Consider the following 18,795-nt stretch of genomic DNA (forward strand, 5'->3'; position numbering starts at 1 on the left):
GTGCAGGATGCCCTGATTGGGCTGGGGGAAGTGATGGTGTGTGGGTTCAATGCAGTCTGGTAAGGCACTGGGTCCGAACGGGTTCCCAGCTGAATTCTACAAAAAAATCTGTTATGCAATTGGGGCCACTTTTAGTGGAGATGTTCAACGAGTCTCTGGTAAGGGGAAGCTCCCACACGCATTGACACAGACATCAATCTCACTTCTTTTGAAGAATGATAAGGACCCGGAGGAGTGTGGCTCGTGGTCGTTCTCTATTGTTGTTAAATATGGATACAAAGTTATTGGCTAAGGTGCTGGCAACATGCATGGAGGGCTGACTGCTGGGGATGATAGATGAGGCCCAAATGGGGTTTGTGAAGAGGGGGCAGTTTTCGGCTAACATAGGAGACTATTAAATGTGATTATGATGCCCCTGGAGGGTCAGAAAATGAGATGATAGTGTCAATGAATGTGGAGAAGGGGTTTGACCAGGTTCAGTGGGAAGATTTGTTTATAGTGCTGGGAATGTTTGGATTTGGACAGGGATTTGTGGATTGGATTAAGCTGTTATATAGGGTGCCTATGACAAGTATTCGCATCAGCAATGTTAGTTTGGGGTATTTTCTGCTGTATTGGGGAGTGAGCCAGGGGTGTGCACTGTCTCAATTGGTTTTTGCGTTGCTGATCGAGTGGTTGGCAATGGCGCAGAAGGCTTCGGGAGAGGGGGGTTTGGAGTAGTAAGTGGGTGAGGGGGGGTGGTGGTTGCAGAAGAATCCGGTTTCCTTGTGTGCGGATGATCTGTTGTTGTACGTTACGGACCCCATGGGGAATTTGGTGGGGTTTTGGTCCTTCTCAGGGTATAAGCTCACGGTGGGAAAGAGCGAGGTGCTCCTGGTGAATGCTCCGGTGCAGGGGAGGGGCTTCGAGAAGTTGCCCTTGCGGCTGGCCAAGTCGGATTTTCGATATTTGGATATACAGGTGGTGCATAGTCGGTACGTTGACTTTGGTTAACTTGGTGGAGGGGGGTGGAGGAGGACTTTAAGATGTGGGGTGCCTTCCCACTCTCGCTAGCTGGGAGGGTCCAGATAGTAAAGAAGATGGTTTTGTTTAAGTTTCTGTTTATTTTTCAGAATCTTCTGTTTTTGTGCCCATCCTTTTTTGGAAGGATGAATATGGTAATCTTAGTTTATATGGACTTGTTAGATACCTCGGGTAAGGAGGGGGCTTTTGGAGAGGAACATGTGGAGAGGGGGTTGGCATTGCTGATCTTGTTGAATTATTACTGGGCGTAAAATGTTGAGAAGGTGCGCAGCTGGAGGAGAGGCCCATGTGGGATTGGCTGGAGGAGGCCTCATGTAGGGTGACAAATTTGAAGGTACTGTTATTGATGTCTCTTGCGTTCTCGTTGGCAGTTTCATCGCTCAGTATGTGGAATCAGTGCAGGAACCATTTTAAGATAGAGGACGGGTCATTGTGCATGCCAATCTGTGGCAATCATAGATTTGGCACAGCAGGGCTGGACTCTATGTTTATGGTTTTGGAGCGGCCAAAGATAGAGTTTTTTAGGGACTTGTTCATGGAGGTAGATTGGAGTTGGATGAGGAATTCCAGTTGCTGAGGGGTAACGGGTTCTGCTTTCCGCAGATTGCAGCCTTTGTTAGAAAGGAGGTGGCCACGTTTCCGATGTTTCCACCCCCATTGTGGTATGAAAAATCCTGTCTGAGGTAAAGATAGGAGAGTATAGAATCTCGAACATAATAATAACAATCGCTTATTATCACAAGTAGGCTTCAATGAAGTTACTGTGAAAAGCCCCTAGTCGCCACATTCCGGCGCCTGTTCGGGGAGGCCGGTACGGGAATTGAACCCGCGCTGCTGGCATTGTTCTGCATTACAAGCCAGCTGTTTAGCCCACAGTGCTAAACCAGCCCCTGGGACAACATATACTGGGAGCTAATGGAAAAGGAGAGGGCATTGGTGGAGGATGTAAAGCAAAAGTGCGAGAAGGAGCTGGGGGTATTTGAGACAAGGTTATGGAGTGATGCCCTGTGTAGGGTAAATTTGACCTCCTCGTGTGCAAGGTAAAGCCTCATTCAGTTTAAAGTGGTGCATGAGGCGCACAGGACGGTGGCGTGGATGAGTCATTTTTTGCCGGGGTAGAAAATAGATGCGGACGGTGCTTAGGGGGACTGGCTAATCATACCCATATGTTCTGGGGTTACCAAGAGTCTGGACGTCATTTGCGGGGACTATGTTGGAGGTCCTGAGGTGAGGGTGGTTCTGAGCCCTTGGATGGTGATATTTGGGTGTCGGAGGATCCGTGAGTGCAGGTGCGAAGTGAGGCCGAAGTGTTGGCCTTTGTCTCCCTGATAGCCTGGGGGCAGATGTTGTTACGGTGGCAGGACCCAGATCCACCCAAAGCAGCGGGAGGGGTGAGTGAATTGGTGGAATTCCTATATTTGGAGAAAATTAAATTTGCCATGAGGGGATCGAAGAAGGGATTCTTCTTGAGATGGAGGCTGTTTATAACCTTCTTTAAGGAATGGTAAACATCAGCGGGGGAGGGTTGTTTTTACTGTATAGTGGGTACTTTTTTGTATTGTGGGTGTTTTTTTTTGCATATTTTGGTATAAATGGGTAGTATATTTTGGTTTAAATTCATGTTTTGCAAAAAATCTGGAAATGCTTTGAATAAAAATATTTTTTAAAATCAAGAATGGAAGACAGTCATGGGAAGTGGGGGTGAAATGGTGTCCTTCAAAGGCCAGTGGTAGGGAAATTATTATCAATTATGTCCATTAAAGTGAAAGACAGTGGGGTAATTTTAATGCATTCTGCCATTGAAAGCTGGAATAAAGGACCTGAAGGACCCGGCTGGGTCACTGTCTGTACGGAGTCTGCACGTCCTCCCCGTGTGTGCGTGGGTTTCCTCCGGGTGCTCCGGTTTCCTCCCATAGTCCAAAGATGTGCAGGTTAGGTGGATTGGCCGTGATAAATTGCCCGTAGTGTCCTAAAAAGTAAGGTTAAGGGGTGGGGGGTTGTTGGGTTACGGGCATAGGGTGATACGTGGGTTTGAGTAGGGTGATCATGGCTCGGCACAACATCGAGGGCCGAAGGGCCTGTTCTGTGCTGTACTGTTCTATGTTCTAAGACCATAAAATTATAGGAGCAGAATTATGCCATTCAGCCCATCGGGTCTGCTCTGCCATTCAATCATGGCTGATATGTTTCTCGTCTCCAATTTCCTTCCTTATCCCCATAATCCCTGATCCCTTTATTAATCAAGAACATATCTATCTCTGTCTTAGCCTTCTGCAGCAGTGAATTCCACAGATTCACCACGCTCTGGCTGAAGAAATTCCTCCTCATCTCAGTTTTAAAGGACCGTCCCTCCGGTCTGAAGTTTTTCCCTCGGGTTCTAGTCTCTCCTACTAGTGAAAACATATTCTTCACGTCTAGTCTATCTAGGCCTCTCTCAGTATTCTGTAAGTTTCAACAAGATCCCCTCTCATCCTTTTAAACTCCAATGAGTATAGACCCAGTGTCCTCAACTGCTCCTCATATGATAAGTCCTTTGTTCCTACCGAAGTGCATAACCTGACACTTATCCACATTGTATTCCATCTGCCACTTATTTCCCCACTCTCCTACACTGTCCAAGTCCTTCTGCAGCCTCTCTGCTTCCTCAATACTACCTGTCCCTTTACATATCTTTGTATCATCTGCAAACTTCGCTCCTTCTTTCAGATCATTAATGTAAATTGTGAAAATACCGATGCCTGCATATCACCACTGGTCACCAGCTGTCATCCTGAAAAAGGCCCCTTTATCCTCACTCTCTGCCTTCTGCCAATCCTCTCTCCATGCTGGTACCTTGGCCCTAACACCGTGGGCTCTTATTGTATTCAGCAGCCACCTCTTTGGCACCTTGTCAAAGGCCTTCTGGAAATCAAAATGGAGGGCAGCATGCTAGCATAGTTGGTTAGCACTGTTGCTTCACAGTGCCAGTGTACCCGAACAGGCGCCGGAGTGTGGCGACTAAGGGATTTTCACAGTAACTTCATTTCAGTGTTAATGTAAGCCTACTTGTGACACTAAAAAAGCTTATTACTACTATTATGGCCACTGACTGTCCTTTGTCTAATTTCCTCATTACCTCAAAGAATTCAAACAGATTTGTCAGGCATGACCTCCCCTTGACGAAGCCGTGCTGACTCAGTCCTATGTTATCATGCACTTCCAAGTACTCTGCAATGTCATACTTAATAAAAGACTCTAAAGTCTGACCAAAGACCGAAGTCAGAATAACCGGCCTATAATTTTCCATCTTCTCCCTCCTTCCCTTCATAAACATTAGCCATTTTCCAGTCCTCTGGGCCCTCCCTGACTCCAGCGATTCCTGAAAGATCACCATCAATGCCTCCGCTATCTCATTCAGGATGTTTTCTGAGTGCCACTCCCCCAAACGCATTTCCAGTGACTTTTCCTGGTGCTGCGAGGCAACTCCCTGATCCCAGTCTCTGGCAGCTCACCCACATGCTAATCAGGTCCCACCATTAAAATGGGTGATGCCTCTTCCAGCATGTCCGGAGGGGCAAAAACTGCATCAGTCTTTTGCCTGCATGTTCTGAGAGTTAAATTTCCACCTAACATCTCTGAGTTGCTCATGTTGCTAAAAGGTGAGCACCAGGCAAGTTTGTGCTGTGCATCTATTATAAGGAGGCTTGTAAGTGAATGGACTTTATTTCAATTCACTGCATTTTTTTAAGCTACGGATTCACCCATCTCACTTACTGAACAAAAAATATGAAGTGCATGAAGAAATTAGATTATTCTGGTTAACAGCACTTCCACCTCTCTGTTTAAAAATGCACATTACTTTTATTGTCAAGATTGTCAATTCAAAAATCCTTTTTATCGAGTTACAGGATGAGGACCCTTTGCATCTTGGAGCACAGTTACCGACTTTATTGAGAGCGGGGCATTGAATTGGTCTGGAGTCTGATCTGGAGCCACTCTGCCATGAAAGTGTCCCACTGCTATAGTGTGTATAAGTGCAGACGTTGTTGTTGCTTTATTTCCTGGGTTCAGGAGCGACACGAAAAAGGGATCCTTGACCATCCATGATGCATTATCCATCCTCAATCTCCCTTTATCCTCGCTTGCTTCTTCCCTTGCTCATACAAATGCTCTTATTTCACCCGTTGATTGGTGGCTGTACCATTCCTTCATCCTCCCCCTCCTGTTCCTTTAAGACCAAACTTACCACACAACCATTCTTGTGGCCCTCAAGTGCAATTGCCAGTATGGTGCTGAATTGCAGTCAATGTAATGCTCTGAACCCCAATGGGAGGTGATTGAAGCTACTTACATTTATATTCTGCCTAGAGTTGAGATTATCAGTCCAGGTTAGATGCAAACATGAATCCAAATGGTGAATTAATGGCGTGCTTAATCCAATGCAGCACATGACTTTATCTTATTCCCCCATAGCTTTGTTTATTCCATTAAAGCACATAGTTTTTATGACCCATCGATTTACAGTGGGTTTTGAGTATTCCAGCTTTCTACTTTAATTTCTACTCGATGGGAAATAGATCTGATTGCAAACCTTTGTTAAGCTGAATTTAGAAGTGGAGAAAAATGCTTTTTTAAAAATAATCTGATCTACAGTTCAGAGTTTGTACTGACAACATTTTAGTATTCCTCAATGGGGAAAGAAGTCATGTTTAATAGCTGTTGGCAGCAGTTATTCCCAGTGCTATTAACTGCCAGTACTCTGAAACACAGCCAAATAATGTATCCATTTGTATCAGAATGTTACAACATGTAAAGTTTTCATCCTCTCAAAGATTAAAGGGGTATTGTCTGTGTTCATAAGACTGACACACTTCAAACCTGAATGTTTCCATTTTGAGGGTCAGACTTTCAGCTGTCTTTGATATAGCTGTCTAGCTTTTATATTGAGAAAGGAATATAATATTTTTTTTAAAAAGGGATCCTTTCAAAGCCTTGTTGCTTTGGGCTATTTTAATCCATTTGCTGTAATAAGCTTTTCATTGAAAATTATTTCTAAGTCCAGAATTTGTATTGTTGAAGCCTGACATTCAGATTTGTGAAGAGGATTTGGATAATAACAATGGTTTGCAATCCTTTAAAGTGATTAGTTCATATCACACTGGTGAAGCTATTTTTATACAAGAAGTAGCCTGATTATTATAATAACTTTATACTATAATGTTACTCAGTTCTTATCTGTCAGCACGGCAGCGAAGATGGAGCTGAATGAATTCACTGCGTTGTTGTCAGTTTTGAACTAGCCTCCCACATCACTTATCTCTGACCCTCCTAACATTGTGGATCTGGCACTTCATGGGTCTCCCATCACCTTGTTGTTCCCTACAGCTCTCTATGTAGCACCATTAAAGGCATTCGAGCTGCATCCATTCAGAAACGCCTTTATTTGATAATGCCCCTGTGTAGCATTGGGATGATTTAGTATCTTAAAGGAACTGTGCAAGTGCAGGTAGTTGTTTAAAATGCCCAAACTATCGCAGTCATCTGTCTTGGATCTTCGTATATTTGTTTCCATGAATGCTTAAAATTTCAAACTAAAATACATATCTTTGCTTTCTTTCAAAAGAAGAAATACACATTGCTCTCCTTGTCCGTTCTTCATGTCTTCTAAGTCCTAACATATATTTGGAGTCAGTGTTCACATTCAAGACTGGACATTTGTTTCAATGATAATCGGCTTTCCTTGCCAGTTTTCAGTAAAGTGAGGCTAATAAATCATAGGATAGACATGGTCAAATCATAGCCAGCACCAGACCAATCATTGATATGATATTCTGGCATCAAAAGTGGAAATGCTACTGCTTACTCCTCTATAAGATTGCTTATGAGAGTTTCTCTATGGCTTCATGCATTCCAAACCCCTGCTGTAATTTAATAAATAATTTACAGGACTTTCTTTTAGCTCTGTGATTTATACACTTGGGGAAAGAGTTTAAATTTAACCCTTTTTTAGGTGGAAAAATGAAAGTCATTCAGTCGTTCTGTGGTATTTGTAGTAATGCATGGTGATGAGATCATGGTAAAGTGATTCAATAATTGGATCTATTTCCTTGTGAATTTATAATTGGGTATAGTGAATATAGAGTTGAAAGGGATCTAAACAAATGATTGGGCGGGGTGGAGCAAAGATGGTAACTAACACATTAATATTTTGGTTGAGGCACAGCATTGAATAGGACACCTTTTCCAGCTTGGCACCAGAAGAATTGTCGTTATCTAAATGCCTTGATTTAAAAAGAAATAAGCACCAAAATGCAACTTGTTTCATTTACTCCACTGAAGATTTTCCAGTATTTATTCTGTGAGATGAAGTAGTCACATTTTTATAGTCTTGGGGGTAATATTGTACTTACTGGAGTTGTTCGTCTCTAACAGGAAGTCATTTTGGGGATTTTGTTTAAAAATTGGTGTCTGGACTCTGAACTGTAATTTTTATTTTTGTTAGGCCAGAGGGATGCCCAGAGCAATGGTTAGAATTGTTCCTCATGCAGTTTTCCCCGCGATTTTCTAAAATGCTATTAACGTTAAAGTTGAATTTTCGGGTTGTTCTGCAATGACTCGTAGTATTTGTCCTTTGTGTACAGCCAGCTATGAAAACTGTACTCTCGAGAGTCCTTGCAGTTTCCATTCCATTAGCATGGTCTGACTACCTGACAGAAATATGGGCTTTTGTAATGATGTATTATAATGTGTCATGAATAAACATTAAAATTCAAAGAATTCTTCATAATTCTGTTTTTTTTTTGCATTTTACCTTGTATGCTATTTAAATTTGCATTTCAAGGATATTAAGTGTATATATTATCTAAATTACTGTTTCATGTTTGAAGGTATTTGATGTACGGGCGTTTCCATTTCATTTAGTTGAGATCCAGGTTATTTACAGAAGATCAATTTCCATCATCTAAATTAACATCTTCCTATTTTTAGTTTATTTCCTCTTTCTTTAATATAAATATTGAATATTTTGTTGGTGCACAAAAAAGTCATAATTGGCAGCTCGCTTGCAATGTATAACTAAGCCACTACGTTGCTTCATTTTTGCAGTCAAAAACTCTGCTGTTTCTTAACAGCTCAGTGTTAACATAGATAACAATGTTCATCAGTATTAATACTTTGCTGTAAGTGTAACAGTTTCCACTGCTTTTCCTCAAGAAATAGTATATTGTATCCTGTAAGCAGAACATGTTCCAGAAAATGAAACATCCCATCTGAGTTTTAGTTTGTTTTCATCCAGAAAAAATAGTGGGCGCGATTCTCCGCTGCCCACGACGGGTCGGAGAATAGCGGGAGGGCCTTCTTGACAATTTTCACACCCTCCCGCTATTCCCCCCCCCCCCACCACCCCTCCCCCCCCCACCCCCCAACAGCCGCCCCACGACACGAATCGCTGCTCGTCGTTTTTTACGGTGAACAGCGATTCTCCCCAGGCCAGTGGGCCGAGTTCCCAGGTCTTTACGGCCGTTTTCATGAACGCATTCACACCTGCTCTCACCGTTCGTGAAAACGGCCGCAAAGTGCCGTCCCGGACAACCATGGCACCGATCGCGGGCAGCGGGTCCGATACCCACGCACTATTTGTTCTTCCGCCGCCCCGCAGGATCAGTCAACGGGGCGGCTGAGGGGCATGACGGCCCGCGCATGCGCGGGTTTGACGCGTCTGCGTGATGACGTCATCCGCGCATGCGCAGCAGACGTCATCGTGCGCGTCAGCCGTCGTGACACTTGGCGCGCGGACTTAGCGACGGTCGCTAAGGCCGCGATGCCGTGCTTCACGGAGCCCCGCTGCTAGCCCCGCCCGGGGGGGGGGGAGAATCGGTCCCGGGAGGGGCCGCGGAGGCTGCCGTGAAACACGGCCAGTTTCACGGCAGCCTTTACGACTCGCCGCATTTGCGGAGAATCGCACCCAGTATTTTTCAATAAAACTGTCCATGTTTATATTTAATATTCTTCACAATATATGTTACCGTGTTTCCTGTTGTTTATAATATGATAATAAAAATTCTGTTTGTTAAAATTCCTCACTTACGAAATACATTTGCATTTCTCATTTATTCTCACTCCTCTCGTGATAGACGAGTACAGTTTTGAAACAAATTTGTTTTTATATTGGCAGCTGTCCTGTGTTCGGTTAAAGAAGAGATGTAACTGTAATGAATTACACCAAATTCACAAGACACTCTTTTGCTTTAAATCAACTGTTGAAAGTCCTGCCAGATATTAATTAGAGCAATAATTTCTGGTATGCTAGCGTTACCCAACAAAAACATTTAATTATGTTTAATTGCATTCATTCTCTGCATACACCTCCACTGCAGTCTCTAAGATGTGGCAGTTCACATTGGCTGGCGAATTGCTGTACATTTTCATGCTTAAGTCCATCTTTTTTAAACTGGGGTGGGTGGAATGGGGAGGAAAGGGAGAATAGCCAAGATTTTTTGCCACTGCCCTTGGTGAGTTCCTGCATGCTATACCCAAGAGAAATCTTTTTTGCATGGTCATCCAATGGAATTGCAGTGCATCCAGCGATCTGATGGAGAACCCTCTTCACTTTACTTAAGCTTGTTCATGTGTTCATATATGCTGGCATGATTTCCTCAACTTCAGCAGGCAGCAGAGGAGTGGTTCACTGCACTGTGACAGGTTTTGACTTAATAAACAGAATGTAAGCTAGCATTTGTTAAAACACATGATATTGAAAATAATTAGTAAGCTGTTGAATAAAGAGAAGTTATTCCACTAAAAACCTATAATGTACACCATAGTCTTCTGTGGCTGTTTATTTCCCTCCCTCTGTGCTTTGGTCTATTGCTCTCCAAAAGCTTTAGACATTCTCTCCAGTTTGAATCAAACAACCTAAAAAATATTTCTCAAAAATGGCCTGAACCAAGCTACTTTAAATGTTAAAATGATCTGTTGTGAAAATGTCCTTTCAACCCAATGCCATAAGATGTCAGTATTTCAGTTGACACCTCACTCTGAACCCTGATTCACATGAATGATTACTTCAGCAACTATTGTAACCAAGAAATGTTTCAATGAAACAACACACAAGAGCAGCAAATTATATTCAAATGCATGTTCCCATGATCACTATTGCCAGAAAACTGGAACATTTTGTTTAAATGGCTTATTCTGTGCTGAAGTGACCTCTAAATGTAATGAATAACCAAGGCATTTTAAATTGAGTCACTTTCAAATGTTTCATTTCTGTTCACTTTTAAGAAATACAGAGTTGGCTTTTCAGAGAAGTTCAGAGGTAATCATCAACCTGCACAGATCAGGCAGATCCCCAGTATCGACAAAAATAGTTGATCTCATTTGAAGAAGTATTATGGGCAGTGGGGTTTCCTTCAAGGTTGCTGGGTTCTGGGGAAGAAGATCAGTCAGGGTTAAAAACATTATCTTCCTGTGTTGTGGTGCTGTGAGAGAATCGGAGCAGTCTGAGATGCGAGCTCCATATGTCACTCCAACAGTGCTGTCTGTATGTCAGGGTTCAGACATAAGTCGAGGCTACTTGACTGAGATAGTGGGGTGGGTGAAAGATTCTTGAAGAACTATATACCCCAGCAAGGGAATGAACAACTTGAAGAGGGGGGAGTGAGCATGCAGGACAGGGGGGGAAATACATGGATGAATAACAAAAAATAAACCGTGTTCACTGTGTTTGATGAGTTAAAGTATTAACCAGCTGCCCTGGTCTATTTTTGCACTAACATGGAACCTGCTTCAGTTCTTCAGTGCGAATCAGTTGTATAAATGGCATTCAAAAAATTGATGCAGTGACTTGTTCAGGAGCAAAAACGTACTTAAAGTTAATCCTGTAAATGTTGTTTAATTTCAGGGAGAGCCAATCACGTTTTGCGAGGAAAGTTATGTTGCCCATCGTTCTAGCACTATGAAACACTTCCTACAAAATGCGGTACAGCTTCAGCTATTCAAACAGGTAAAGAATATAAATTTATGTATAGTGCCGTGGATATATTGTTGGGGATCATTTATTTTCAAGAGTAATTGTATACTACATACATATATATGTCTTAATTTAAGATATGGAAGCACGAAAGAAGGTTCAAAAAATATCTACAAGGCGAATAATAAGGTTTGTGTAGGGATGATGTTTATACTTGTGGAGGAATCCAAAGCAAGGCATCATAAATGTAACTAAATATAATAAAGACTTGTGTGATTGGAATGTGGGATTTGCTACCACATTAGATAGTTGAGACAATTAGTATAAATGTATGAGGGGGAAATGTTGGTTGAGTGAGATGAAGTCGGGGAGAAGTTGGCTTTTGTGGAACATAAATGATCCTCTTGGCATTCGGCATTGTTAGGTTCATGGGTAGGCACCACTGTGGAGAGGGTGACCGGGACTTAGTCTGTAGAAGGAAATCAGTTTGGCAGCACTGTGGGAGGTGGAATGTGACGTTCGACTCACAGTACATATCAGGTGCTGAATTTTCAAGAAATGTTGGGATGGAGACTGGCGGGCCAACAGTTTGACAGTGCCAACTGTTGTGTCGGTGAGGTGCCACAAGCCATATTCCAAGAGGCTAGGTCGGGGGCACAAGCAGCTACCCGCCTGCAATTGGTGGGTAGTCAACTTGGACCAAAGAAATGTAATTCAGGGGTCTATTAGGCCTCATTTCATTGCCAGACAGCATATGGGCAGCACACATTGGTGGGCTCAGGTCGGGAAAGTGGGGGTCCACAATTCAGCCCATGGGGGCCCACCCTCTGCAGTCATAATGATGGCCAGGCTACAGCTGCAGCCTATGGCAAACCGACAGAATGTTTACCCCCCTCTGAATCACAACTAGTCAACTGTTGCCCTTTATTTTTAAATAAGGAAGCACTTTGTACTCTCCCTCTCTCTCTATCTTCAGATTGGCAGTTCCCACTTCAGTTGGTGAAGCTGCTGATCTGCGAGTGCTGGAAAGTCTCCCATTGACCCAGCAACCGAGGCTCACTATCCCTAACTGAACAGTGAAGTCATTCACTGGCATTGAATTGGCTTTAAAAATAGCAGTGGGTGTGTCTGGAATCCACTGCACAGGGTTGGGACATGGAACTGGTCTCTAGTGTCTGCCAACATTGAGGGGTGTAACAGGTTGGCAAGGGCAGCAGATGTTTGGCAATATTGGTTTGTAACTTTTCAAACGATCTTTGCAAACATTAAATTCAATTTGAACGGTTCCGCAAATTGTGTCCCCTGACTGCTTCACTTTGATCATATGTCTCCCAATCGACTTGCCTTAATATAGTTTTTGAAGTCTGCAAGAACTTTCTGAATTCAAATAGCAACTAAAACTACGGCACAAAAGTCTGTGATTTCTCTCTCAAAACATTTGAGAATTAAATCTCCATGCAAGTTCTATTCTAGTATCATAGAATGATACAACACAGAGGTAGACCATTTGGCCCACTATACCTGTGCAGAGCTGTACCTGTGCAGAGCTATCCAATTCAACCCATTCCCCTATTCCTTTCAACAGCTTTATACATTTTCCCTTTCAAGTATTTATCCAATTGCAAGTGCCTGTTGAATCTGTTTAACGCCCATTTGGGCAGTGCATTCCAGATCACAAGGACTTACTGTGTCAGAAAATAAATGCTTCCTCATGTCGCCATGGGTTCTTTGCCCATCAACTTAAATCTGTGCCCTCTGGTTACCAACCCTTCTCCCACTGTTTCTCCTTACTTACTCTTATCAAATACATTCACAATTTTGTACACTGCTGTCAAAATTCCCTCTACCTTCTTTTGGTTAAAGGTGAACAACGCAAACCTCTCCATTCTCTCCACTTAATTTAAGGGTCTTAGCCCAGGTACCATTCCAGTAAATCTCTCTCTACCATCTTGAAGACCTTTGGTGTTCAGAATTAAATGGACCATTCCAGCTGAACCAACATTTATGATGGTTCAGCATAACATCATAGAATCCCTACAGTGTAGAAGGGGGCCATTCAGCCCATAACGTCTGCATCGACCCTTTTGACAGAGCATCCCCTATCAATGCACACTCCCCCACCCTATCCAGCCCCTATAGGGGTTGGTTTAGCTCACTGGGCTAAATCGCTGGCTTTTAAAGCAGACCAAGCAGGCCAGCAGCACGGTTCGATTCCCGTACCAGCCTCCCCGGACAGGTGCCGGAATGTGGTGACTAGGGGCTTTTCACAGTAACTTCATTGAAGCCTACTCGTGACAATAAGCGATTTTCATTCATTTTCAAGTAACCCCACCTAACCTTTTGGATACTAAGGGGCAATTTATAATGGCCAATCCACCTAACCTATACATCTTTGGACTGTGGAAGGTAACCGCAGCACCCAGAGGAAATGCACGCAGACAGGGTGGGAATGTATAAACGCCACACAGACAATCACCCAAGGCTGGAATTGAACCCGGGTTCCTGGCGCACAATGGCAGCACTGCTAACCACTGTGTCACCCCAACTTTTTGCTTTTATAATTCAAAGTTTATAGCTTTTAAAGTTAAAATTTGTCCTCTGAACTTTATTGAAATTAAGTTGAAAAATAGCCAAGGATACGCTGGGGATGGGGAGAATCATTTTGTTACTATCCTGATGCATCCCAGGAATTGTGCATGCAGCAGGTGTACAGATTGCATGTTGTCTTCAGTTGCCAGAGTCACTGCTCTGGGCAACAAAATGTGGGGAGATATAAAATCCTTTAAATTCCAAAACTTAGGCAAAGACTTTTGTGTTGTTGCTCACAAATATCCTGCTTGCCGTCTCTGAATTGGTACTTGCAAATTAGGGACAGGAGTAGGCTACACGGCCTCTCGAGTCTGCTCCTCCATTCAATAAGATCATGGCTAATCTGCTTGTAACCTCAACCACCACCACCCTCCCGATAACCTTTCATGTTCCAGAGACTCGCAATCCTCTTGAGAGAAAAGAATTCTCCTGATCTCTGTCTTCAACAGGCAACCCGTTATTTTTTTTTAAATGGCCACGAGTTATAGATTCTGCAAAAAGGGGGAAAATCCTCTCCACCTCCACCAATACCACTCAGGGTCTTAAATGTTTTGAGAAAGTCACTTTTTGCTCTTCTAAACTCGAGTGGATACAAATCTAACCTGTCCAGCCTTTTCCCCCCTAAGACAACCCGTCCATTCCTGGTATTGGTCCAGCGAACCTGGCCATTCATTCTCTGCACCAGTTATATTTCTTTGTGTAGGGGCCCGATCACTAATGTACCATGGGCTGGATTCTCCACCCTGCCCTGCCACGGGACGCCACTTTTCTGCCTCGACCCGCCGGAGGGATTCTCTGTTACGTTGGCCGGTTAATGGGGTGTCCCATTGTGGGCAGCCCCACACCGTTGGGAAACCCCCGGGCGTCGGCAAAACAGAGAATCCTGCCACATTTGTCTGTGATTTTGAGCCATTTTTAAAAAAAGCTATTCCCTGTCAAATCGTCACCTCCAATCGTTAAATTTTGCACGTTCGGTTTTTGGGGCACTCGGCCATTTGGCTACGCTTAAAGAATTCTTATTGATTGGCTGTTATTTTATCAACAGTGATGACAAGGTAGTACTCTGGAGAAATGTCAGTTCAAATTGGAGTTCTTTTAAATTTGCTGATTATAATTTACAATAAGAAAATGAGTGTTTACCTAATTTCTGAGGAAACACGCACCTGCACTTCTGGCAAAAAAATTCAACAATTATTTCGACATTGATGATTTGTAGTCTTGTCGCAGACTGATGTACCTCAGTAGTATATGGAGAATGATCGTTAATCAAACGCTATCTTATGACAGTGGAGAATTTCTTGAGTTGTTGGTCTGATAGCAACCTGGCTTCAAAGGCTTTTCTGCTCTGTAGTAGCTCAGTTATTATTATCTCATTCGACTTAACATGAAATCCAGTAAAATAGTACTGATCTGACCATGAACCAAGGTCTTGGTTCTTGGAAAAAGGCCCATTTAGAATAAATGGGACTCTGTCCAATGAAGACCCAGATTATCAGTCTGGTTTCCATCATTTGTATCCCATGTACTGCTGCCATTGTTTTAATTTACAGGAATTTAACTTATTCATATCAACAACTGAATTGGGAGCCTCCAGATTAGTGCCACTGACTGCATTAATTATAGAGTCAGTCTTGGCAGTCCAGTGAACGTCCTTCTTTTATTTGACCTTAATGCAATTCAGAAAATGGACCTACTTTTGTTTCTTGTAAACGCAGAGAAATGTTTTTCACCAGTTCCATTATTTGAATTTATACCTGCCATGAGCAAAACTAGTAACTTTATAATCACAACCTTTTAAAACTTTGAACAGTTTCCACGTTTGAGGGGAAAAAAACATGAACTGGGTCATTTTTGAGGCTTCTGTTCTAAGATTAATTCTGAAGTTGGTTGATGTGAATTTTTAAAGATTTAATCACGAGACGTGGGCATCGCTGGCAAGGCCAGCATTTGTTGTCCACCACTAATTGCATTTGAGAAATTGACAGGAATAATAGACCTGATCATCCAAGAAGATTTTGAATGGGATTATGCACCACATGACTAACATTTTGAAGTGCCCTGAACCGTATTTTCTTTTTTGTGGCTTGCATCTTTCGTAACTTTGCGGTTTAAAAACATCTAGCTTTGGAAACCTACTCCAGAGCGCTCTAAATTTGTTGTTTTTAGTCATTTAATAATTGTTTCCAAAGTTGAACATTTGCTGCAAAAAGTCTCAGTTTAATACTTCAAGCATTAACATCACTTCTGATGGAATACATTTTTTCATGTTGAATGTTTTGTGCAGAGATTTTGTGCTCTGAAGCAGTTGTTGATAAAAATGATATGAGAAATTTGATGACTGGATTAATAATCTAAATGCCAGTTAGCATTCTCCGGATAGAAAGTGGAATTGAAATGATCAATTGCTTTGTTTCTGCCAAATGATTGCAGTAAAATTAGTACCAATAGTGGTTTTTTTTTTAACTGTTCCCCACCTTTTTAATTAAGTCATAATGATTGGAAACCTCAGTTTGAGAATTGAAGGCATAAAACAAATGTTGTACTTACATTTGTGCCTTGATAGTTTTTGTGAAGTAAGTTGCATGTTTTTTAAATGCGCTGCAAAATCACTCCATAAATTTTGTGATAAAAACAGACATTTGCAGAGTGCAGTAGGAATGTTGCTAGCTTTCTTTTCTTAATCTTTGACACATGGATACTCAATTATTGTGGTTCTGGTTGGCACTCTGTCTGTTTTAGTACAAATGCTTTAATGAATTTCTATTTTAATACCAAAGTTAAGTAATTTGAAAATAAATAGTGGAAGGAAGATGAATTTTGTTGTTGATCTGCCAGGAGAGGTTTTTTTCTGACATTTAGTCAGTTGGACTAATGTTCTTTTTTTAACATGGTGGAGAGCTGTATGGAAGACACTGCTAGATTTTATTTTTATTTGTTCGAGAGATGTAGGCATTGATGACTAGGCCAGCATTTATTTCCCATCCTAATTGTCATTGAAAAGGTCGTAATGAGCCGCCTTCTTGTACAGCTGATGTCGATGTGTTGTAGGTACACCCACAGTGCTGTTAGGAAGGGAGTTCCAGAATTTTGACCCAGCGACAGTGAAGGAACGACAATATATTTCCAAGTCAGGATGGTGTGAGATTTGGAGGGTAGCTTGGAGGAGGTGGTGTTCCCCGGCATCCTGCCCTTGTCCTTCTAGATGGTAGGGTTTTGGGTTGAAAGTTTCTACTGAAGCAGTTTTGGTGAGTTTCTGGAGGCATCTTGGCAATCAGGGTTTTTCAAACTCAGGGTTGTGATCCGTGGGTTGGTGGCTGGCGGTTATCAGGAAGGTCGCGATTGGTCACAGTGTTCCCGGTCGTGGGAGAAGCAGCCAACAGCCGAGACCGACTTTTAAATTGAGAATGCTACTGGTGACCGGCCTTTAAATACAAACGATGGAGTCTTCCCGCCAGAAGCAGCAACAGAGAGCAGGTCACTCGGCCAGCAAGTACACTGACATCACGTGCCCTGTACATCCGCGCTTTGGGCATGAAATCACAGAGGAGAGATTCCTCCATTTTTGCTGCCAGCAAGTAAGCAACAGGACAGTGCGAAAAACCAGGTCGCGAAGGTCAACCGGCATGGGTCGCAAAGGTCGGTCGGTCAGTAAAAGTGGGCCAGGGAAAAAAAGTTTGAAAAATACTGTTGTGGATGGTACACATTGCTGTTACTGTGTCGGTGAAGAGAGTGAATATTTACGGTGGTGGATGGGGTGTCAATCAAGCGAGCTAATTTGTCCTGGATGGCATCAAGCTCCTAGAGTGTTGCTGGATCTGCACTCATCCAGGCAAGTGGAGAGTATTTATTCAGACTCTTAACTTGTACCTTGTAGATGCTGTACAGATTTGGGAGGGTCAGAAGGTGAGGTACTCTGCAGAATTCTCAGCCTCTGAGCTACTGTTTTAGCCACAGGGACTTGCTCATAGAAGTTAACTTTCAAGATTTGACCTAATAACCACCAAAGCGGAATTTTACATTGACTTTGATCCAGGTCTTCCAGTCTTGTGTGGAGACCAGGGGTGGGATTCTCCGACACCCCGGGGGTCGGAGAATCGCCGGGGGCCGGCGTCAATCCCGCCCCCGCTGTGTCCCGAATTCTCCGCCACTGGAGATTTGACGGGGGCGGGAATCGCACCACGCTGGTCTCCGGCCTGTGATGGGCCAAAGTCCCACCGCTGTCAAGCCTATCCCGCTGGCAGGAATCAAAACACCTACCTGACCGGCGGGATTAGCGGCGCGGGCGGCCGCCGGGCTCCTGGGGGGTGCGCGTGGCGATCTGACCCCAGAGGGTGCCCCCACAGTGGCCTGGCCCGCGATCGGGGCCCACCAATCGGCGGGCGGGCCTGTGCCCTGGGGGCACTCTTTTTCTTTCACCTTCACCATAGTCTTCACCATGGCGGATTCACGCCACTCCAACACGCCGGGACCCCCCGCCCCGCCGGGTAGGGGAGAATCCCGGCCCAGATGTGCGTCTCAAAGTGTGAGTCGAGACCCCGTGGATGTCCTAGCACATTGACTCCATGGGAATTGCCAAAACTTTGAACTTCGAGTAGGCAATTCCGCAGGTCCCCAGGATCCTGCAAAAAAAGTCAATGGCTCTCTGGGCAATTCCTAAGCATTTACTTGGATAGTTAACCAAGTCCAGCTCCTGGGTGACTGTACATCTCAATCATTTACAGTGACGTTTTCAATCCCGGCTCCCCCTGACCTAACCACTCCCTCCCACCCAATCTCGATAGCTCCTCACCTGATATCCTGATCCGACTACCTCTCGCACCCCACCTTGCCACCCAACCCACCTCACCATCCCTCCCACCCTACCCACTTGTTGTAAATCTGCAATGATTCTCTTTGCTACTCTCGATGGATTCCTGCGTCAAGGGTGATCTTCTGTATTGTGGATTGGAAGCCTGACCTTTTCAAATGTATCCAATGGGTAGGTTTCAGTCTGATCAGCATCAGGCACAGCAGTTCCACTGCTAATCAGAAGATTTGAGCCATTCTTTACATCAATGATATTGATTTGTATTCTCTGTGAGTTCATTTGTATGTGGTTGGCAACACTCCTTGATTTAAACATTGCAGATTGAATTCCACGTCAAGATTTGAGCACCGAAACAAAAGCTGACACTCTACTGCTACACTGACAGAATCCTACACTGTCAAAGGTGTCTTCTCTTTGATAATGGGGC

General features: G+C 43.5%; 1 protein-coding gene across 3 annotated transcripts in view; it reads left to right on the plus strand.

Annotated features, from left to right (window-relative positions):
* Nucleotides 1-18,795, plus strand: part of dennd1b (DENN/MADD domain containing 1B) — a 393,500-nt gene that overhangs the window by 298,069 nt on the left and 76,636 nt on the right. For all 3 annotated transcript variants that reach the window (XM_038794858.1, XM_038794860.1, XM_038794861.1), the window contains one exon: nucleotides 10,904-11,005. In XM_038794858.1, coding sequence (XP_038650786.1) covers nucleotides 10,904-11,005 — 102 coding nt within the window. The remainder of the gene's footprint in view (nucleotides 1-10,903; nucleotides 11,006-18,795) is intronic.

The sequence above is a fragment of the Scyliorhinus canicula genome, chromosome 4, assembly GCF_902713615.1.
Source record: "Scyliorhinus canicula chromosome 4, sScyCan1.1, whole genome shotgun sequence".
Classification (NCBI taxonomy): Eukaryota; Metazoa; Chordata; class Chondrichthyes; order Carcharhiniformes; family Scyliorhinidae; genus Scyliorhinus; species Scyliorhinus canicula.